A 22,627-nucleotide genomic window follows, 5' to 3' on the forward strand; every position below is an offset into this window, starting at 1 on the left:
AGCCTTCACCGGCTGCCTCCCAGGGTCTGCACTAGCAGAAAGCTAGAATCAAAGCCAAAGCCGGTACTTAAACCGAGGCACTCTGAAATGGGCCATGAGCATGTGGGTTGCTAGACCAAACACCCACTCCAAACTTACCTCATTCCATTTTCCATAAATGTTTTAAAGGACCCTCATAGAGCAGGCCCACTCACTTCAGACAATGCTAAAGCCTTGTGTATAGTTACCAATAAAATGTGTGAAGTTACCAATAAAACTAGAAGGTTTTGTGTCCATATGAGAATCTTAGCAGAGAATAAGCAGTAACTGTGAATGAGTAATTATTTTCCATAAAGTAGGGCGTAAGGAATGTTATACTGCACTCAAAAAGTAAATTGTAAGTAGCTTCTTTATTTTTCTAGGCTATCAGCACTCCTTCATTTCGGAGAGGAAAAAAAATACTTTTCTTGGCTAAGATTAATTGTGGGAAATATTAAGCACAATATTAATCACAGGAGGCGGTTGAATAGATATTAGTTTTCTATTAATGTTTTGTTAGCAGTTCATATTTTTTATGTAGTAACCAAATTATTATACCATTTCCTGTCTGAGAATTGTTTGTTTTTCCTTGTAGTAATAAAAGAACAGTCCAAGGGGGTCGTTTATCTGCAATTACCATGGCACTTCAGTATGGCTCAGAAAGTGAAGAGGATGCTGCGTTAGCTGGTAGGTATTAGGATGTGATGAATTAAATACCTTCTGAATGGCTCCTTCTGGCTAAGGGAAATTGCAGTGACTGGTCTAGCCTGGAGTTATTGGTTCTTGGAAAATGTACTATTTGGTTGTGTGATTTACCAAAAGCTTATTGCTTTCTTTTGTGTTAAAGCTCATATCTGGGGAAATAAATACTTTTGCAAACACAAGTGTTTTGATAATATAGTAGATCCCAGTTTAAAACCTATAAGAGGCCGGCGCTGTGGTGTAGTGAGTGAAAAGCTGCCTGCAGTGCCAGCATCCCATATGGGCGCCAGTTCGAGTCCTGGCTGTTCCACATCAAATCCAGCTCTATGCTATGGCTTGGGAAAGCAGTAGAAGATGGCCCAGTTGCTTGGGCCCCTGCATCCATGTGGGAGACCTGAAAGAAGCTCCTGGATCCTGGCCTTGGATCTGCATAGCTCCAGCCATTGTGGCCAACTAGGGAGTGAACCAGCAGGTGGAAGACCTCTCCCTGCCCCTTCTCTTTCTTTGTAACTCTGACTTTCAAATAAATAAATAAATCTTAAAAAAAAAAAAAAAACTATAATAATAAATAGTGAATACCTGTGAAACTGTTAAGAAATCTCAGAAAGAAATCTGTATCATGTTAGGTTTTCGATCCATTGGCTTCTGTTTCCACTGGGGTCCAGCATCTTCCTTGACCAGAGCTTATGGTTTAAAGTTAGATAGAAGTTACATTCAGAGCAGTGTGGTAAATTGGCATTTCAGTGGCCGGTAGACAATATTAGGCACCAGAAATCAGTGTAAACACAGTTAATTTATTAAAAAAAAAAACATAACCCATAGCTATTAAGGTATGTTTGATTTCTTTGTCTTCTCTTAAGTATGATACCACAATATGTGATTTCCTTTTACTATAGGTATTTTTTATGTGTTGAATTATTCTAGCATACAATATGATTTTGTAATTAGACCATGACATACCAAATTAATTGTTTCGTATTTTTTACAAAATCTGTTGTTTTTAAGATCTGTTTATTTATTTGAAAGGGAGTGCTACAGAGGGAGGGACAGAAAGAATCTTTCATCTGCTGGTTCACTCCCCAGATGACTGCAAAAACCAGATTTGGACAAAGCTAAAACCACAAGCCAGGAACTCCATCCTGGTCTCCCACATGAGTGGCAGAGGTTCTGCTTGGGCCATCTTCCTGTGCCTTCCTAGGCAGTGTTAGTATTACCTGAGACTGGTGCTTACACATGACACTGGCCCAGAACAGACAACTACTTAGTAATGTTCTTACCTAGGAGTACATAACAATTATGGTTATTCTGATTCATCAAGAAAATTCATAGTTCTTAGATACTGTTATAAGAATCCAGGGAAGGGGTTGACATGGCATAGCAGGTAAAGCTGCCACTTGTGTTGCTGGCATCCCATATGGGTACTGGTTTGTGTCCCAGCTGCTCTACTTCTGACCCAGCTCCCTACCAATGGCCTGGGAAAAGCAGAGGAAGATGGCCCAGGTGTTTGGGCCTCTGCCACCCAACTGGGACACTTGTATGAAAGCTTCTGGCTCTGACCTGGCCCAGCACTGGCCATGGTGGCCATCTGGGGAGCAAACTAGTGAATGGAAAGTCGGTCAAGCTTTGTTTCTCTCCCCCTTTCTCTCTCTAATTCTTTCAAAATAAATAAATCTTGAAAAAGATATAAAATTCATGAAAATGAACAATATGCCTTACATTACTGTAGGAAGGATTACGTGTTTTATTTGGGAGTTTCTATGGTTAGCTTCTACCGCAAAATTACTTTGAGTAGGGAATATATCATTCTTCTTATTAGATCAGTGGAGTAAAACCACAGAGACTTAAGGCTAAACTCTGATAGTATCAGCACAGTCTAAATTGATAGCATCCCAAACTTGATATTCTTGCTTTAGTTCTGAGATATCTGAATGGCTACTTGCTCCCTTTGTCCAAACATAGCACGAAGTTTCTGAAGAAGGCACGTTTAAAATTATTTGCAGTTTTTTTAAAACCAGTGTTAACTTTTAGACTGTAACATTCTATTTTTGTGTAATATTTCTCTAAACATGTAGTTGTATTAAACATTATCTTTAGGTTACAAGCTATTCTTTTAACATAATTACTTTTAAATATCCGTAGTTAAATCTGGAAGGTGTTAAGCTTTATCGTTCTTCTGTCCTTTATTTCTTTCTTCCCCTTTTAGAAACTTTTTTTTTTTTTTTTTGTCTTTCCAGCTGCCCGTTATGAAGAAGGAGAGTCAGAAGCAGAGAGCATCACTTCCTTTATGGATGTTTCAAATCCTTTTTATCAGCTTTATGACACTGTTAGAAGCTGTCGGAATAACCAGGGGCAGCTAATAGCTGAACCCTTTTTCCATTTGCCTTCAAAGAAAAAATACCCTGATTATTATCAGCAAATTAAAATGCCCATATCACTACAACAGATCAGGTAAGGTCTCTCTGCTTACTTAGTATACATCCATTTCTTGTGATTGAGCCTGAATGTACATGTTCTTTCCTAGAATGGATAAAGATTTTAAAGGTTAAAGAATGCTTTTTACCTCAGATTTTAATGGTTCATTTGTCTTACAATTGAGCAAAGTACAAAAATCTTTTCACTTGCACCTTTTATTAGTATTTTAATTGGGGCCAGTGTCATGGTACAACGGGTTAAGTTGCCTCTTACCATGCTGGCATCCCATATGAACACTGGTTTGAGTCCCAGCTACTCTGTTTCCAATCCAGTTCCTTGCTAATGTGCCTGGGAAAGCAAATAAAAAACAAATCTTAAGAAACAAACCAGGCTGGCGCCGCGGCTCACTAGGCTAATCATCCACCTTGCGGCGCCGGCACACCGGGTTCTAGTCCCGGTCGGGGCGCCGGTTTCTGTCCCGGTTGCCCCTCTTCCAGGCCAGCTCTCTGCTGTGGCCAGGGAGTGCAGTGGAGGATGGCCCAAGTGCTTGGGACCTGCACCCCATGGGAGACCAGGAGAAGCACCTGGCTCCTGCCTTCGGATCAGTGCGATGCGCTGGCCACAGCGCGCCGGCCGCGGCGGCCATTGGAGGGTGAACCAATGGCAAAGGAAGACCTTTTTCTCTGTCTCTCTCTCTCACTGTCCACTCTGCCTGTAAAAAAAAAAAAAGAAAAGAAAAAAGAAACAAACCGGCCGGCGCCGCGGCTCAATAGGCTAATCCTCTGCCTGTGGCGCCGGCACCTCGGGTTCTAGTCCTGGTTGGGGCACTGGATTCTGTCCTGCTTGCTCCTCTTCCAGACCAACTCTCTGCTGTGACCTGGGAGTGCAGTGGAGGATAGCCCAGGTCCTTGGGCCCTGCACCCACATGGGAGACCGGGAGAAGTACCTGGCTCCTGGCTTCAGATCAGCGCGGTGCGCCACCTGCAGCAGCCATTGGGGGGTGAACCAACAGCAAAGGGAGACCTTTCTCTGTCTCTCTCACTGTCCACTCTGCCTGTCCAAAAAAAAAAAAAAAAGAAAGAAAGAAACCAACCAACCAACCATAATGAAATATTACTTCATATCCGTTAAGATGGCTAAAACAACAAGAACAACCAGAAAATAATAAATATTGGCAAGGATATGGAGAAACTGGGACCCTTTCTGTTGGGAATAGCAATGTAAAATGGTGTTGCCTGGGGCTGGCACTGTGGTGTAATGGGTAAAGCCACCGCCTGCAATACCGGTGTCCCATATAGGCGCCGGTTTGAGTCTCAGCTGCTCCGCTTGCGATCCATCTGTCTCCTGTGGCCTGGGATGGCAGTACAAGATGGCCCAAATCCTTGGGCCCCTGTACCCACGTGGGAGACCTGGAGGAGGCTCCTGGCTTCAAATCATTTTAGCTTTGGCTGTTTTGGTCATTTGGGGACTGTACTAGCTGGATTGAAGACCTCTCTCTCTGGTTCTGCTTCTCTCTGTAACTCTTGTCTTTGAAATAAATAAAACAATTATTAAAAAAAAAAAATCCGAGCCCTGCTCTTGATTTCGAATAAATGATGGCTCAAGTATTTGGCTCCCTGCTACCCATGTGGGGGACCTGAATTGAGTTCTGGGCTCCTGACTTCAGCCTGGCCTTCCCTGAGTGGCAGTTGGGAAGTGAACCAATGGATGAAATTCTGTTCTATCTCTCTGTGTCGTTCAGATAAATAGATTTTAAAAATTGAAGCATAGAGCAGATGTTGTGGCACAGTGGGTTAAATCAACATGCCTATATCCCTTATCAGAGCAGTGGTTTGTCTGTGCTTCCAATGCAGCTTCCTGCTAATGTACCTGGGAGGCAGCAAGTGATGGCTCAAGTACTTGGGTTCTTGCTACCCATGTGGGAGACCTGAATGGTGTTCCTGATTCCCAGCTTAAGCCTGGCCCAGCCCTGGCTGTTGTGGGCATTAGGGGCATGAACCAGCAGATGAAAGATCTCTTTCTCCCTCCTTCCCACCTTCCCTCCTTCCCTCCCTTCCTTCCTTCCTTCCTTCCTTTCAAGATTTATTTATTTGAGAGTTACACAGAGAGAAGGAGAGGCAGAGAGAGGTCTTCCATCCGCTAGTTCACTCCCCAGTTGGCCGCAATGCCTGGAGCTGCAGTGATCCAAAGCCAGGATCTAGGAGCTTCTTCAAGGTCTCCTACACAGGTGCTTCTTCCTGGTCTCCCACACAGATGCAGGGGCCCAAGGACTTAGGCCGTCTTCTACTGCTTTCCCAGGCTATAGCAGAGAGCTGGATCGGAAGTGGGGCAGCCAGGACTTGAACCGGTACTCATATGGGATGCCGGCACTGCTGGCAGTGGCTTTACCTGCTGTGTCACAGCGTCACTTTTCATATATCACTGCTTTATATATACTCAAAAGAATTGAAAGCAGGGGAAAAAAGGAATTTGAATCAGGTTCTGAAAGAGAACCTCATTGTTCACAATAACTGGTACATGGAGCAGATGAATAGATAAGCAAAATGTCTAAGCAATAGACTTTTTTTAAGGTTTATTTTTAATCTTGTTTGAAAGGCAGAGTTACAGAGACAGAGACAGAGATCTCCCATCCGCTGGTTTACTCCCCAAATGGCCGTAACAGCCAAGGCTGGTTGCCAGACCGAAGCCAGGAGCCAGGATCTTCTTTTGAGTCTCCCATGTGGGTACAGAGGCCCAAAGAATTGGGCCATCCTCCACTGCTTTCCCAGGTACATTAGCAGGGAACTGTATCAGAAGTGGAGCAGCCAGGATTTGAACCAATGCCTATAAGGGATGCCGGTGCTGTAGGTAGTGGTTTTACCCACTACACAACAATGCTGGCCCCAGAATGATGGAATTTTTTTTAAAAAACAATCCTCCAGATTTTTTTTGTTTAAGATTTATTTATTTATTTGAAGGACAGAGTTACAGAGAGAGAGAGACAGAATGAGTGAGATCTTCCATCCACTGGTTCACTCCCCAGATGGCCACAATGGCCGGAGCTGGGGCAGTCTGAAGCCAGGAGCCAGGAACTTTTTCCAGGTTTCTCATGTGGATGCAGGGACCAAGCACTTGGGCCATCCTCCATTGCTTTCCCAGGTCATTAATGCGGAGCTGGTTTGGAAGTGGAACAGCTGGGACTCAAACTGATGCCCACATGGGATGCTGATGCTGCATGCGGTGGCTTTGCCCACTACGCCATGCCTCTGGCCCCAGCAATAGACTTTTTTTTAAAATTTTTTTAAGATTTATTCATCCATTTGAAAATCAGAGTTAAACAGAGGGAGAAAGAGAGGTCTTCCATCCTCTGGTTCATTCCTCAGTTGGCTGGAGCTGCGCTGAGCCAAAGCCAGGAGCCAGGAGCCCTCTCTGGGTTTTCCACGCAGGTGCAGGGGCCCAAGGACTTGGGCTGTCTTTTAGTGCTTTCCCAGGCCACAGGAGAGAGCTGGATTGGAAGTGGAGCAGCCAGGACTTGAACCACTGTCCATATGGGATACCGGCACTGCCAAATAATGGCTTTAGCCCTACGCCACAGCGCCTGCCCCTAGACTTTTTAAAAGGAAAGAAATTCTGGTATGTGCTATAACATGAATAAACCTTGAGAAGTTTTGCTAAGTGAAATAACTCACTCACAAAAAGATCAATACTGTATGATTCTACTACGTGAGATACTCAGAAATCATAAGATGGGGCAGACGTAGACATCTGGCACAGTGGTTCAAACCCCACTGGGGTACCTAATTTGAGTTCTGGTTCCACTTCACACTTTCTTCTAATGCAGACACTGAGAGGGAACAGGTCCCCATCACTCACATGGGAGACCTGGTTGGAGTTCTTGGCTCCTGACTTTAGCCCGGCCTGGCCTGGCCTTTGCTGCTGCAGGGATTTGAGGAATGAATCAGTGAATGAATATTTCTCTGCCTTTCACATATAATGGGTGCTATTTAAATTTTAAAAATCATAGAAACAAATTAAAATGGTGATTCTCGGGAGCAAGAAGTTTAATGTGTTGGGTCAGTTTTACAATGCAAAAAGATTCTGGAGATGGATGGGGGTGATGATGGTACAACACTATGGATGTATTTAATACCAGTGAACCATGTACTTTAAAATGGTCAAGATGTTCAAGTTTATATGTGCTTTACTACAATAAGAAAAGAGAAAATGAGAGAAAAATGGTAATATTTTCCTCAACACCCATATTCTACCAAGACTTTTTCCTTTTCAGATTTATTTTTTTCTCTTTTATGACAGCTTACAAAAATTAGTGATGTAGTATATTCTTGGGCTTTCTGTTTTCCAGACAAAAACAAAGCTCATGCACCTTTTATAAGTAGATCTTGAACTAATATAAAAATTGAGATCAGGTAACCAATATTCATCGTAAAAATTCAGAACATTCTAAAGAATAAATAGCTTCAAGAAAAGTAAACTGAGAATCCTAAGTTAAAATCAGATGCTTTTTTTAAAATCATTCAGTTTGTATTCTATGTTTTAATCAGTCTCTGTGACACTTGATGTTTCCTGTATGTTTTGGCTCCTTTCATACATCTTCTCATAAATTTTCAGTGATATAGTACTTTCTAGAAATCAATAAAGATTTCCTAGACTTTTGTGTGGGAAAAATAGTGGGGAAAAAAGGACTTGATTGGTCCAGCTGTGCTGCCTTTGTTTCAATTAAAAATAAGTTTAAAATAAAAACATGAGGGATGTGTGTGTGGCATAGCAGGTAAAGCCACTGCCTGCAGTGCTAACATCTCATATGGACGCCGGTTCAAGTCCCAGCTGCTCCACTTCTAGTCCAACTTTCTGCTATGGCCTGTGAAAGCAGTAGAAGGTAGCCCAAGTCCCTTGGGCCCCTGCACCCACATGGGAGACCTGGAAGAAGCTCCTGGCTCCTGGTTTCAGATCCCCCCAGCTCTGGCTGTTTTGTCCATTTGGGGAGTGAACCAGCAGATGGGAGACTTTTTCCCTCTGTATTTTTCTGCCTCTGTGTAACTCTGCCTTTCAAGTAAATAAATAAATCTAAGAAATAAAAATAGTAAAAAATAAGTACTATTGTTAAAGATGGTATTTTGTAACTTCCAAGATGTGAGTTAAGTTTTGGAGTATAACCAGATACAGTCAAGAAGCAGATCAAAATATCTTAATGGTCAAGATAAGCATAAACTAGTGTTTACCTGATGTCTTCATTCTGGATAACTAAGCTTCTACATAGTAGGAATTAAAAATTTATATACTTGCTGAATTCTGGGATAGAAGGTGGACTAACAGTTTGTGGTTTTGTCTTTGTAACTTCTGTTTCTATCATTTGATCAATAAAATTTGTGCTGTTTATTTAATCCAGCCTTTAGAAATCTTGTATACAAGCAGTTTATTTGGCATTATTACAATAACACAGAAATTAAAGCTGTTACATTCAGGGGCTGGCACTGTGGGATAGTGGACTAGGCCTCCACCTGTGGTGCTGGCGTCCCATTTGGGTGCCGGTTTGAGTCCTGGTTGCTCCTCTTCTGATCTGGCTCTCTGCTACGGGCTGGGAAAGCAGTAGAAGATGACCCAAGTGCTTGGGCCTGTGTACCTATATGGGAGACCTGGAGGAGGCTCCTGGCTCCTCGCTTCAGATCAGCGCAGCTTAGGACATTGTGGCCATTTTGGGAGCTAACCAGCAGATGCAAGACCTTTCTCTCTGTTTTTCCCTCTCTGTCTCTGTAACTCTTCCTCTCAAATAGATAAAATCTTCTTTTTTTTTTTTTTTTAAGATTTGTTTTATTTATTTGAAAGACAAAGTTAGAGAGGCAGAGAGAGAGAAAGAGGTCTTTCATCCGCTGGTTCACTACCCAGATGGCCACAATCGCCAGAGCTGCGCCAATCCAAAGCCAGGAGCTTCTTCCAGGTCTCCACGTGGGTGCAGGGGCCCAAGCACTTGGGCCATCTTCTACTGCTTTCCTAGGCCACAGCAGAGAGCTGGACTGGAAGAGGAGCAGCCAGGACTAGTATCATCACTTGTATGGGATGCTGGTGGTTCAAGCCAGGGCTTTAACCCACTGCGCCATAGCACTGGCCCCAAATAGATAAAATCTTTAAAAAAAAAAAAATGCCAATACAGTCGCTAAGAAAATAGTCTAGAAATTCGTTTTTTATATTTGTTGCCTTGGAAAAGATGTGCAAATGTGTACAAATGTGTAAATGTTGAGAAGTTCTCTTTAATTGAATAAGTTTTATCCTTAGTTTCTTTTTTCCCTTATTCTTTTATTAAATTCAGTTTAGTTCAGGGGAAGAAAAATGAAATCCTCATCTAGCTCAGTCCCCTAACTAGAACCTTCTTCCAACATGGAATTTTCTGATGTAAATGCTGCTTAGTTAAGTAGTAATTCTGTACGTTTCCTCCACTTTTTAAAAGATTTATTTATTTATTTGAAAGAGTTACACAGAGGCTGGCGCCGCGGCTCACTTGGCAAATCCTCCGCCTGTGGCGCCAGCACCTGGGTTCTAGTCCTGGTTGGGGCACCGGGTACTAGTCCTGGTTGCTCCTCTTCCTGGGCCACAGCAGAGAGCTGGACTGGAAGGCAATGGAGGATGGCCCAAGTGCTTGGGTCTCTGTACCCGCATGGGAGACCAGGAGGAAGCACCCGCCTCCTGGCTTTAGATCTGCATAGCCCCGGCCGTAGCAGCCTTAGGGGAGTGAACCAACAGAAGGAAGACCTTTATCTCTTGTCTCTCTCTCACTGTCTATAACTCTCTCTGTGTGTGTGTCTCTCTCTCACTGTCTAACTCTGCCTGGCAAAAAATTAGAATTAAAAAAAAAAAAAGAGTTACAGAGGAGAGGCAGAGAGAGAGGCCTTCCATCCACTGGTTCACTCGCCAGTTGGCCGCAACAGCCAGAGCTGTGCCGATCTGGAGCCAGGAGCTTCTTCCTGGTCTCGCAAGCGGATGCAGGGGCCCAAGGACTTGCACCATCTTCCACTGCTTTCGCAGGCCATAGCAGGGAGCTGGATCAGAAGTGGAGTAGCAGGGACTCGAACTGGTGCCCGCATGGGATGCTGGCACTGCAGGCAGCAGCTTTATCCAGTACTCAACTGCGCTGACTCCTCCTCCACTCTTGGCATGCAAGTTGGGCAGTATGAAGAATAGGAACATGGTTTAAGGCCTTGCTGCTAACATATTGAAGTTTGAAAGGTGAACTGTTAGGATATCTGATTTCCTTCCAAGGGCACTGAGCCAGAGGTGTCTTGATAGACCTGCCGTGCCTGGTTTCTCTTCCATCAATGCATTTTATAGAAAAACAGGGAAGTCTAGGGCAGTGCTGTCCTCCAGAATTTGCTATAATTATGGAACTGTTTTTTATTTATGTTGTCCAATGTGATAACCATTAGTCACATGTGCTTTTGAGTGCTTCAGATGTGGCTGATAGAATTGAAGCTCTAGATTTTAAATTTTATTCAGTTTTAATTTATTTATTTTATTTTATTTGAAAGTCAGGATTACAATGATGGAGAGATCTTCCATCTGCTGGTTTATTCCCCAGATGGCTGCAATGGCTGGGGCTGGGTCAGGCCTCTCATGTGGGTGCAGGGGCCCAAGCACTTGGGCCATCCTGTGCCAGTTTTTCCAGGGCACCAGCAGGGAGCTGGAGCAGCTGGGACACAAACTGGCAGTGGCACCAATATGGAATGCCAGCATTGTAGGTGGTGGCTTCAGCCACTACACCACAATGCCGGCCCCTAGTTTTAATTTTAATAGCTCCACGTGGCTAATCTCTCTCATAGTGTGTGTTATAGTTCTAGGAAGGAAAGACTACAGAAGGAAGACAGGTGAGTTTCCAAAAGCAACAGAAATGGAAGAGTGAGCAGGAGCCACTGTAGTTCCACATACCACTCACACTGAAGTTTGTCCCCCCCCCCCCTTTTTTTTTTTTGCATGTTTTTCCTTTCCTTCCCCCTGCCACTCATGATTCCCATTAGCCTGGTAAATATTTGCAGATTTCTTATAGGTTGTCATTTACAAGTTTGGGTTTTCAGTCTTCTTTGTGGGTGTCAAAAACACCCAGCACATCATCCTTTGAGTTGGCAGCAATAAAGCATGGGCTGTAATCTAAACTCCGAGTGCTGGCCATGTAAGTTGGTACCAAAAGCTGAGTTTGTGCTGAGTTATTTTTTTTTACTTCATCCTACAGATGTTCTCTAGTATTTGTTTCTTTAAGCATTACACAGAATCCTAATATAATTTTGAGAAATTTTAAGTAGAGGAATCAAAATAATGCCATTCTTAGAGTAGGAAATCTCTACATTCTGTGAAGCTCTTTACACATATTGTCATTCTTAATACTGTTTTTGATTTTGATTACTAGCATACAGGCGCTTCAACCTAAAGATTCCAAGTCTTTGTTGTGTAAATTCTTAGAGTTCCAGCAAACACTGATTCTTCACTTTTTACCAAGTATAAAGCCTTCCTGAAAGTTGTTAGTAATAGTGATAGTGTCTTTTTTTATTAAGATTAATAAAAGGGAGGGAAGGAGGGAGGGAGGGAGAAAGAGGGAGAGATCTTCATCTGCTGATTCACTCCCCAATTGGCTGCAGTGGTTGGAGTTGCACTAATGCAAAGCCAGGAACCAGGAGCTTCTTCCAGGTCACCTGCGTGAGTGCAGGGGCCCAAGGACTTGGGCCATCTTCTGCTGCTTTCCCAGGCCATAGAAGAGAGCTGGATCGGTAACGGAGCAGCCAGGACTTGAACCGGCACCCATATGGGCTGCGGTGGCTTTACCTGCTACGCTACAGTGCTGGCCTGTGTTGTGGGTGTTTAAGGGATAAACCAGCAGGTGGAGAATTTACATGTTATGTGTTTCTCTCATGTCTCTGCCTTTCAAATGAGGAAAAGTACTCATAAAGGTTAATTTAAAAGGGGGGGGGGGCAGTGCTGTGGCACAGCAGGTAAAGCCACCGCCTGCAATGCCGGCATCCCACATGGGCGCCGGTTCGAGTCCTGGCTGCCTCACTTCCGATCCAGCTCTCTACTATGGCCTGGGAAAGCAGTAGAAGATGGCCCAAGTCCTTGGGCTTCTGCATCCCCGTGGGAGACCTGGAAGAAGCTCCTGGCTCCTGGCTTCGGATCTACGCAGCTCTGGCTGTTGTGGCCAATTGGGAAGTGAACCAGCGGATGGAAGACCTCTCTTTTTCTGTGCTCCTTTTTCTCTCTGTGTGTATTTCTGACTTTCAAGTAAAATAAATAAATCTTTAAAAAAAAAAAAAAATGGTGCTGGCACTGTGGTGTAGTAGGTAAAGCTGCTGCCTGCAGCACTGGCATCCCATATGGGTTCCTCAGTCCGAGCTGGTCTACTTCCAGTCCAGCTCCTTGCTAATGAGCCTGGGAAAGCAGCAGAGAATGGCCCAAGTGCTTGAATCCCTTCACCCTCATGGGAGACCCAGAAGAAGCTCTTTGTTCCTGGCTTTGGAATGGCCCAGCTCCAGCCCGTTGTGGCCATTTGAGGAGTGAACCAGCAGATAGAAGAGCTCACTTGCTCTCTCTCTCTTTTTAACTCTGCCTTTCAAATAAGTAAATAAATTCTAAAAAAAAAAAAAAAAAATTAAGTATACATAATTAGAAAAAAAGCTTAAAAAACAAATGAATAGTTCACTCAGATTCTTCTAAGTAGCTTCAAAGCTCTGTGATTTCAGTTCCTTCAATGTTTGCATATTATCCATTATCAGAATTCTTCCATTAAGGATTTCCTTGTATGTTTGCTTTGTAGTTGACCACTTTTAGGTCCTCTTATTACTTCTTAGAGTTTTAGTGTATTCTTTAGTATTTTCAAGTAAAGTGTCATATTACTTAAATGCACTGGTGCTTTTGCCTCCCTCTTTTATGTCTTGAAAATAATTTTTAAGTCCTCTAATAGACCATCTACTGCTTGTCAAGATTTTTGCATTGGATTTTAAGGGAGAATGTTTCATAATGTTTCAAAATTATTTCATAATTTTGTTTGCCTTTCACAGAACAAAGCTAAAGAATCAAGAATATGAAACTTTAGATCATTTGGAGTGTGATCTGAATTTAATGTTTGAAAATGCCAAACGCTATAATGTTCCTAATTCAGCCATCTACAAGCGAGTTCTTAAATTGCAGCAAGTCATGCAGGTATGATTTCTTGGTTTTGTTAAATATGTTGCAGGTACGATTGAGATAATCTTACATGGTTTCTGTGTGTTCTTTTAACATGTGTAATTTTCCCTCCTACCCATATCACATCCATTTCTACCACTAGTACTGCTGAGTTTTTGTTTTTTGAGTTGTCAAGACCATGTAGAGTGAAAATAATAGTTTAGAAAGGACTAGTTTTGTGAGTTGAGACAACAGGGTTTTACCTCTGGTGGTAGTTTTAGGATTGTCAGAATGTTACCTTTTCTAGTCACAGGTTGTATTCCATTTTTAGATGTTATCTCTTTGGTTCTGGACTTCGTTAAAGTAGGGCTGATCATAGGAGGAGACACATCTGAAAGGTCATGATAGGATAGCATCCATCAATTTTCAGACCTTCTTTGAGAAGCACACCCTGAAGAACATCTGAGGTCATGGGTAGGTAGGGTCTTTAAGACAAAAAGGTGGCTATGAAATACAAATTGAATCTCTGTCACTTTTTTTTTTTTTTTTTTTTTTAATTTTTTGACAGGCAGAGTGGACAGTGAGAGAGAGACAGAGAGAAAGGTCTTCCTTTGCCGTTGGTTCACCCTCCAATGGCCGCCGCGGCCGGCGCGCTGCGGCCGGCGCACCGCGCTGATCCGATGGCAGGAGCCAGGAGCCAGGTGCTTCTCCTGGTCTTCCATGGGGTGCAGGGCCCAAGCACCTGGGCCATCCTCCACTGCACTCCCTGGCCACAGCAGAGAGCTGGCCTGGAAGAGGGGCAACCGTTTTTGATAGAGACATTCTAAAAAGATAGTTGCAGAGCAAGGAAGCAGCAACAATCAGCCATAGAATTATTTTGTATGATCGGCACTGTGATCATCAGAGCTGTGAGTTTCAGGTGTTTTTAGTACCCTGTAATTTTATATTTCCTAAGCCATCTTTGCTTGGATTTTCAGCTCTGTTTGGTAGAATATCTTTAAAATGGATGTGTGTAAAAGGAGATTTTCTGGGGCCAAAGCTGTGGTATAGTGGGTAAAGCCACTGCCTGTGATGGTAGCATTTTATATGTGTGCTGGTTCTTGTCCCAGCCGTTCCCCTTCTGACCTAGCTCCCTACTAACGATCTGGGAAAAGCAGTAGAGGGTGGCCCAGGTGTCTGGGCTCCTGCCACCCATGTGGGACACTGAACGAAGCTCCTGTTTCCTGGTTTCAGCCTGGCCTAGCCTTGGCCGTTGCAGCCAACTAGGGAATGAGCCAGCAAATGGAAGTGCTGTCTCTCTTACTCTTTCCCTGTTTCTCCCTTTCTCTCTTTAACTCTTTCAAATAAATGAATAAATAAATGTCTTTTTTAAAAAATTAATCTTTTACTTCTCACATTGAACTTCATTCTTACTCACACTACCCCATAGAATTCAAGAGTGCGGGGGTTGGCCTTGTAACATAACAGGTTAAGCTGCTACTTGCAATGCCAACATCCCATGTGGGTGCTTTTAGAGTCCCGGCTGCTTCCCTTCCAGTCCAGCTCACTGCTAATGCATCTGAGAAAGCAGCAGAAATTGACTTGAGTCCTTGGGCTCCTGTACCCATGTGGGAGACCCAGAAGAAGCTTCTGGCTTCTGGGGTCAGCCTGACCCAGCCTAGCCCTGGCCATCGTAGATATTTAGAGAGTGAAACAATGGATGGAAGACCTGTCTCTCTCTAATGCTCTCAAATAAATAAATAAATCTTAAAAAAAAAAAAGTCAAGGATGCCAAAATCTCTCTTTGCATTGCCTTCCTTGAATATGGCCATTGGAACAGGATGCTTCTACAGCTTGCATCTGTGCTTGTACTCTTAAATGCTCTAGCGAGCATAGATTCCTCAGCTCTCTAGATCCATTTTTTTAGCCTACTTTCCTGTCATGCAGATTTTTCATTAAGTTGATTTGAAATGTTTAAATACTCTCTAATTTTGTGCATCCCATGTGTGATTTTTGTACCTTTCTGAGTAAATCTGATGTGTCTAGCTCTTTAACATTCATTTTATTCATAGCAGTGTTCAGCAGAGTGAACTTGACTACCAGGATCTGCTCTGTTTCCAGGCAAAGAAGAAAGAACTTGCCAGAAGAGACGACATTGAGGATGGAGACAGCATGATCTCATCAGCCACCTCTGATACTGGTAGTGCCAAAAGAAAAAGGTATATGTGCCTCTTATCACTGGAGACATCTCTGTTCCTAGATTTTGTGTTTTTTTTCTTTCTTTTGGATAACTGTAGAAAAAATTTATAAACTCAAATATGAATTCTTTAAACTTTCAATGTCTGATAAATTATCTTTTATAAATTGGATGATTAGCTTTTTTTTTTACAAGTACCATGAAGCTATTAGATGAAACAGATAAAAGCCATCATATGTAGTTTGACATAAAATATTGCTTTTTTTGCTGTCCAGTCTTGATTGTTTGTTTAATGTGGCATTTCAAGAATACTGTCAAAATCTAATTAGGTAATTTCTACATTGTGAATTACAAAGATGAAATGTGAATTAAGAGATATAAAGAGAAATTCAGTACTACCACTGCAGTGCAATAAGTCATTGCTCTTAACCCTTTTCTTTTTCCTTGTTAATGTGATCTTTATTCGCCATTTTATGATTGTCTGATTGTAAATATCAAATCATAACTTCTTAATAGTTCATAAAATGTTAAGCTAGATATTAGGGGTTTTTGTTTTGCTTGTTACCTTTCTAAACTTTTCAACCTCCTATTTCTTCCTCTAATGGGATTTATGGAAGGGGCCCTTACTGTGGGATTCTGAAGCAGGGAAACTAAGAAATCATACAAGGCCATCTCTTATCTGTGCCTTCCACCTGGAGGAGTTTCTACTCTGATCATTGTGGAATACCATGTTCTCCCTCACCCTGTCTTACCATTTTTGCAGCAGCAGTCTATCCAGGGAGATACATCCTTAAACGGAGAATTAGCCAACCACTAATGGCAGAGCCTGACAGATTCAGAATTGAATGAAGAAGTTATTTGTAACTACTGACAAATTTTTTATATGTATTAAGAGATCTACTAAGAGCAGAACATTTTAAAAAGTCATTTAGAAAGGCTAAGCTGTCCTGTCGTTGCCTCTCACAAGGAACATTTGGGAACAAAAAATTTTTTTTAATTCTGAAAATAACATTGCTATGCTGTGCCATGGTAACTAAATTGATTGGTGTACCCTGAGATGTGAGTCTCCTCCATTACTGGCCTATAAATTTCATCCTTCCAAGTTCTTAATTCCTTGTTACACCAGGGACAACGGAGGAAACATGTGAAACCAGATCAGAGACATCACATCAAGAACATCTTTGAGTGTAATTATATAATTCTACTTCAGCATCACCTGTGTTTTCCAGATCAGTCACCAATCAAAGATAAAAACTTCTCAGGCAAAAGAAGGTAATGGAGGCAAAAGTGATGGTACAATTAGTGCCAACACTAGATGAAAAAGAGAGATCTTAAAATAGCTGAGTGTTAAGAAAGCAGTTCTAAGGACGCATTCACCCAAGCCAGTACATATCTTTTTGGCTTGTAGTTTGTGGGCATTGAAGTAGATGAAATGAAATTTTTTGCATTAAAACCTCCTGTTTAAAAAATAAAACACCAAGCTCTATGTTTTTGAAATTATAAAATCTTGTTTCAGACAGAAAGTTTATAAACAGATTTCCCAGGACGTGTTTTGTGAAATAAACTGAACAACTATAAATCATCTGCCGGAGCAATAAAAGAGCAAACATGGGTTGGAAGTATAGGCTTGAGGGGACGTTGAGAGACAAAGAATTAACTCCTCGACTTTGGGCTGTCACAAGAAAGTAGTAGTATAAGCCTTTTAGAAGGTAGTTATGAGGAGGAGTTTTGGCAATAAGAAACCAACTTCTCTGGAAGTCAGGCAGATGGCAGCCTGGGGAAGGTTAAGTTGGCTTGGCCAGAGAAGTCAGGGCCACGTTTTCCAAGTATCACTTGACTTGACTCCTAGATACTGTGTGTATATGATTCTCTTTGCCTTGTTTTTAATGTCAGAGTATGAGAAAAATTGGATGTGGATATGTTCTCTTCCTTCTGGGAGTGCATTCTTTCCCTCCACCTCTATCCAAAAAATCTACTTTGTCTTCCATGCTAAAAGGTTCCAAGTATTATGATCTTTTATCCTTCAGACTGAATAATTCTTTTTCTCAACCATATTTGGTTTATGCATGACCCTCCAATGTTGCTTGTTTTATTTCTCTTCACATGTAATGTTTGTTTCTGCTTTCCCAGGAACACTCATGACAGTGAGATGTTGGGTCTCAGGAGGCTCTCCAGGTGTGCAGTCCTTTTTTATGCATAAACATACTTTAAAAAGTGTAACTCTTCTGACATGGTCAGTACTGACTAGGGGGAAAATGAAGCCTTAAGCACTTGAAAAAAACTATTTCAGGTACCAGTTTATTTGAATAATGGAAGCAACACAGCTAAGAAACCTAGTTATTAAAATAAGTTTTCTTAGCTTAGGTATGTTCAGGAGTAGCCTTAATTTGTTGTTGGGTTTGCTGGAGGCGGGGTCATCAAGGCTATGCTTCTGTAGCAAGAGGAATGGATACGGTGACCAGGAGCTGGCGGTGCTTATTCCCTTTCAGTGATGTGGGGTGATGGAGGAATCAAAATCAACATTGACGATCAAAGTGATATCAATGCATTTGGGCCCCTGTGCACTGAGTTATTGTACAAGCACGAATATATTTCCTCAGTCTCTGATCTTGTCATTTCTTTAAACATCCATTCTTTTGCATGTTATTTAGGATTTTAAAAACAGCTGTGAGTTTCCATGTCGTAGTACTAGTGATAATATGTAATGCTTTTGTTTTCACATTTGCCATCTGACATTCACAGAGTATCACTTGCTTATTGATCACCAGACTGCTCTTACAGATCATGAATGAGAGCAGTAGTTATATTCTGTCTGCCAGGAACTTAGAGGCCAAGAAAAGAAGCAGGCTGGAAACAAATGAAATTGCATAGAAGGCCGGCGCCGCAGCTCACTAAGCTAATCCTCCGCCTTGCGGCACCAGCACACCGGGTTCTAGTCCTGGTCGGGGCACCGGATTCTGTCCCGGTTGCCCCTCTTCCAGGCCAGCTCTCTGCTGTGGCCAGGGAGTGCAGTGGAGGATGGCCCAAGTGCTTGGGCCCTGCACCCCATGGGAGACCAGGAGAAGCACCTGGCTCCTGGCTTCGGGTCAGCGTGATGCGCCGGCCGCAATGCGCCAGCCGCGGCGGCCATTGGAGGGTGAACCAACGGCAAAGGAAGACCTTTCTCTCTGTCTCTCTCTCTCACTGTCCACTCTGCCTGTCAAAAAAAAAAAAAAAATTGCATAGAAGCACTGTAGTAAAATAATTGCGTGAGGTATACAACGTGTACTTATATAGAAATGTTGCACAGTTGTCCAAATAGCTTTAGGAAGGAATATTTCCCCACTGTGCTTTTCCTTTGAAAGTTAAGTGTTTTAAAGTTACCTGCATGTTACTACCGTATCTGGTGCAGTCTACAAAATTACTGTTATCATTGTCTTCCTAATATTTTCCTTAAAAAAAGTTTTTTAGTTAAATGGTCAATTTAAGGAAAGATGATGGGGGCTTGTGTTGTGGCATAGCAGGTTTAGCTGCCACCTGCAGTGCCAGCATCCCATATGGATGTCTGTCTGTGTCCTGGCTGCTCCACTTCAAACCAGCTCCATGCTAATGCATCTGGGAAAGCAATGGAAGATGGCCCAAGTGCTTGGTTCTCTGCACCCACATGGGAGACCCAGATGGAGTTCCTGGCTTCAGCCTGGCCCAGCCCTGACCATTAGGGCCTTTTGGGAAGTAAGTAAATAAAAAGACCCTTTAAAAAATTAAGAAAAAGACTACGGATTATATTTTTTTTTAAGAAGTCTTTTATAGTGTATAGTACTAACTCTAGGTGGTGGTAGAAATAAAAATGCCGTCTTAATTAGGTAGTGTTATAACTATGAGCTGTAGAGCTTAACTGCCCAAGTTCAGATCATATGTTCCCTTTCTTTCTTTCTCTCTCTCTCTCTCTCTCTCTCTCTCTCATCATTTGTTTCAGAGGAAGATTGATGAAGTGTACCCCATCTGCTGGTTCTCTCCCCAAATGCTCATAATAACCAGGACTGAATCAGGCTGAAGCCTGAAGCTGGGAACTCAATCTAGATCTCCCACATGGGTAGCAGGAACCCAAGTACTTGAGCCATCACTATTGCCTCTCAGGGTCTGCATTACAGGAAGCTGGAATTAGAAGGCAGAGTTGACAGTGGAACCTAGGCACATTGGTGTGAAATAGGGGCATCTTAATCAGTTTCTTAACAGCTAGACTAAGCACCACCATCTAACTGCTCTTCATGAGTTCTGTAACCTAAACCTTGTGTCACCTTACTCCTCTGCAAAAGAAGGTGATGACAATACCTACATAGGTTTGCCAAGTAGACAAATTGGTTACCATGTGTAACACTTTTAGAACTGTGTCTGGATACAGTGAATAGTTTGGTAAATCTAGTTCTGATTTTTGGAAGTACTACCTGTTGACATTGGGACTAGTAGATTTCATTTTGTTCTTAATCAGGTATTACCAGTCTGGGAAGACACATTGGAGCAGATGAATGAAAGGTGTTGGGTCTTGAAAACTTGAAGATGAATATAGCAAGGCTTATAAAAGAAAGAGCCTTTGGGTTTACTTAGCTTAACATCAAGTACCACTGTAGCTGTAAGGACTGTGAACAGAAGTTGACTGATTAGAAAGGTCCTTGGTAAACACCAACTCTGGGAAAAGTGAGACGTGATAAAAGGGACCTAGTGCTTATCAGCTCATTTAAGTATGTGTTCTGAATATTCACTTTGTGGCCCTAGATATACATTTCATCTAAGTCTATTTTTGCATTATAAAATTGGAATGATATTTGTACCTGATTCTCAGAGTTTGAAGATTAAATGAGAATGTGTAGTGTTTAGCACATTGGTAGAAATGGTGGCTATAATTATAAAGCACCATATGATTTTAAATATGCAAATATAAATAATAGATCCAGAGGAAGAATAATGATAAGGGCATTTGGAAAGGTAGTCCTGAAACGGATCAGAAGTAGCACTGGTACAATTGAAAGTCAGATCTGAAAGTGCTGTGGCGGTCTTTTAGGACTTGATAAGCTAAGGAGAGCAAGAAGTAGTGGATTCCGATGTTTCAGGTTGGCTTGAGTTGGAGATGATGGTTTGGGGCGTGGTCCTAGAAAATTAGGGATTCAGAACAGAACTTCTGCTGGCTCATAATCTTTGTGCAACTTAGAAGAGACACCCATTTCTCAAAACTTTTGACACCTAGATGTTAGAAAATTCCTATAATATATTGATTTTTTAGCATAGGACCCATGGTGGTCCATCTCCTGGAAAGTCCTCAAAGAGTATATTGATTAAGACAAATGTTATGATCTCAATTGGTATCCCTTAAATATGGCCCCTTTAGGATGATCAACCCTGGTTCTGAACTTCTGTAACATGTGTTTTACTTTAGTATATTCAAAAGTGCTGATTAAGAATAGAAGAATGTTTATGTCATTCACATTGTCTGGAATTAATTTTATGTACCTTTCCAAAAATAGAGGCAAATGAATAACTCTTGCCAGTTAGTGGTTTGACAGAGAGGTGGGATTAATTCATAGCGGGATTCTAAGAAGAACCTGCAAAGCAAAATGATTTTGAAAACAGCAGCCAGAAGGTCAAATAGGAAACTGTGATGGCTGTTTTTTTTTGTAATGTAGTTTGTCTCATTTGAAGTATTTGAAGGTTTCTGTAGTCATGGATATAATAAGATAAAGCAAACATACCAGCCGACCAAGTAAATAGAGTTATTATAAAAGAATGAAGTTTACCTCGTGAGTTTCTTTTCTGCCAGCCAGATTAAAATTAATATATTAGTGGTTCTCAGTCTCAAAGGCAAGATAAGGACCTGAGAAAAAATGTAAACAAAATAAGAAAACTATTTGTTCAGAGAAGGATATAAGTGATCATAGTAATAAATGTTCTTTTTGCCTTTGAAGATGAAAGTGAGTTATACTTCACTCCTTTAGGAAGTGAATGGTACAGATGGAGAAAGGATACAAGTAATATGAGTGCTAAACCAGTAAATTTCAGTTGTTAGATTAGAACAGTTTCTTATGAACAGGTAGATTTTGCATTCTGGATATGTTGCATTCTAAGCTGCCAGATGTCAGTTACTGGCTTTGAAAGAATAAATATATTTGCTCTTATTTTACTTTGTTTGCAAAATCCGATTGTAAACTTTCCCTCCTCTTTACTGTCTTGTAAAAGTCTGCCCTTTATTCACTTCCCGATGAAAATACTTATAGTAGCTTCATTCAGAAAAACCTAATAGTAATTAGGTGATATGCCAAAAAATGGAAGGGTATAGAAATGATCTCCTTCTGGTCCAGGTCAGGGCCTGGACCAAACTCTGTTGCACTGCCTGAAATTCCAGAATGAAGATTGGTTTTATTCTGAATTGATGATTACAGAAATCTTTTAAGTTTAGGACCTCAAAATTGAATTCTTGAGTCTTGATTTTAAAGTCAACTCACACACATGAGACTTAAATCATATCTTACATTAGTAGTTTCAAGTATAGATTTCTGTGAATCCAAATTCAAGTTCTCAAATTTTCCTTTAGAGATTTCCTGAAGGTTACGGTCATCTGTCTTTTAATTTCCTACCCAGATGTGTGTGGAGCTCTTTGTTATTAGAGCTTTGTTCCAACTTCCTGTTACCCACTTGGTAAATACCTGGAATGAGAGAACTCTTCCTCTCACATCATTGCCCTAGGATGCCGCCCTGGAAAAATAGGTTTTTTTTGGTTTTTTTTTTTTTTTTTTTTTTAATTTTTTGACAGGCAGAGTGGACAGTGAGAGAGAGAGACAGAGAGAAAGGTCTTCCTTTGCCGTTGGTTCACCCTCCAACGGCCACCGCGGCCAGCACGCTGCGGCCGGCGCACCGCGCTGATCCGATGGCAGGAGCCAGGAGCCAGGTGCTTTTCCTGGTCTCCCATGGGGTGCAGGGCCCAAGCACTTGGGCCATCCTCCACTGCACTCCCTGGCCACAGCAGAGAGCTGGCCTGGAAGAGGGGCAACCGGGACAGAATCCGGTGCCCCAACCGGGACTAGAACCCGGTGTGCCGGCGCCACTAGGCGGAGGATTAGTCCAGTGAGCCGCAGCGCCGGCTGAAAAATAGTTTTTATAGATGCCATTTCTCCTAGGTTGCCACAGTCTAATAGACACTTGACAGACAGGTAC

The 22,627-nt window shown here is 42.1% G+C and overlaps 1 protein-coding gene across 45 annotated transcripts in view; it reads left to right on the forward strand.

Annotated features, from left to right (window-relative positions):
* PBRM1 (polybromo 1) overlaps nt 1–22,627 on the forward strand; it is a 134,869-nt gene that overhangs the window by 47,153 nt on the left and 65,089 nt on the right. For 22 of the 45 annotated variants that reach the window (XM_089306120.1, XM_008260786.5, XM_051851571.3 and 19 more), the window contains 5 exons: nt 614–705; nt 2,955–3,168; nt 13,164–13,305; nt 15,370–15,467; nt 17,576–17,620. In XM_089306120.1, coding sequence (XP_089162246.1) covers nt 614–705; nt 2,955–3,168; nt 13,164–13,305; nt 15,370–15,467; nt 17,576–17,620 — 591 coding nt within the window. Of the gene's footprint in view, nt 1–613; nt 706–2,954; nt 3,169–13,163; nt 13,306–15,369; nt 16,718–17,575; nt 17,621–22,627 lie in introns of all 45 variants that reach the window. The other 23 variants (XM_070050738.2, XM_089306123.1, XM_089306125.1 and 20 more) reach the window with 2 other exon arrangements.

This window comes from Oryctolagus cuniculus, chromosome 10 (assembly GCF_051225735.1).
Source record: "Oryctolagus cuniculus isolate XC-2025 breed Fujian yellow rabbit chromosome 10, ASM5122573v1, whole genome shotgun sequence".
Lineage (NCBI taxonomy): Eukaryota > Metazoa > Chordata > Mammalia > Lagomorpha > Leporidae > Oryctolagus > Oryctolagus cuniculus.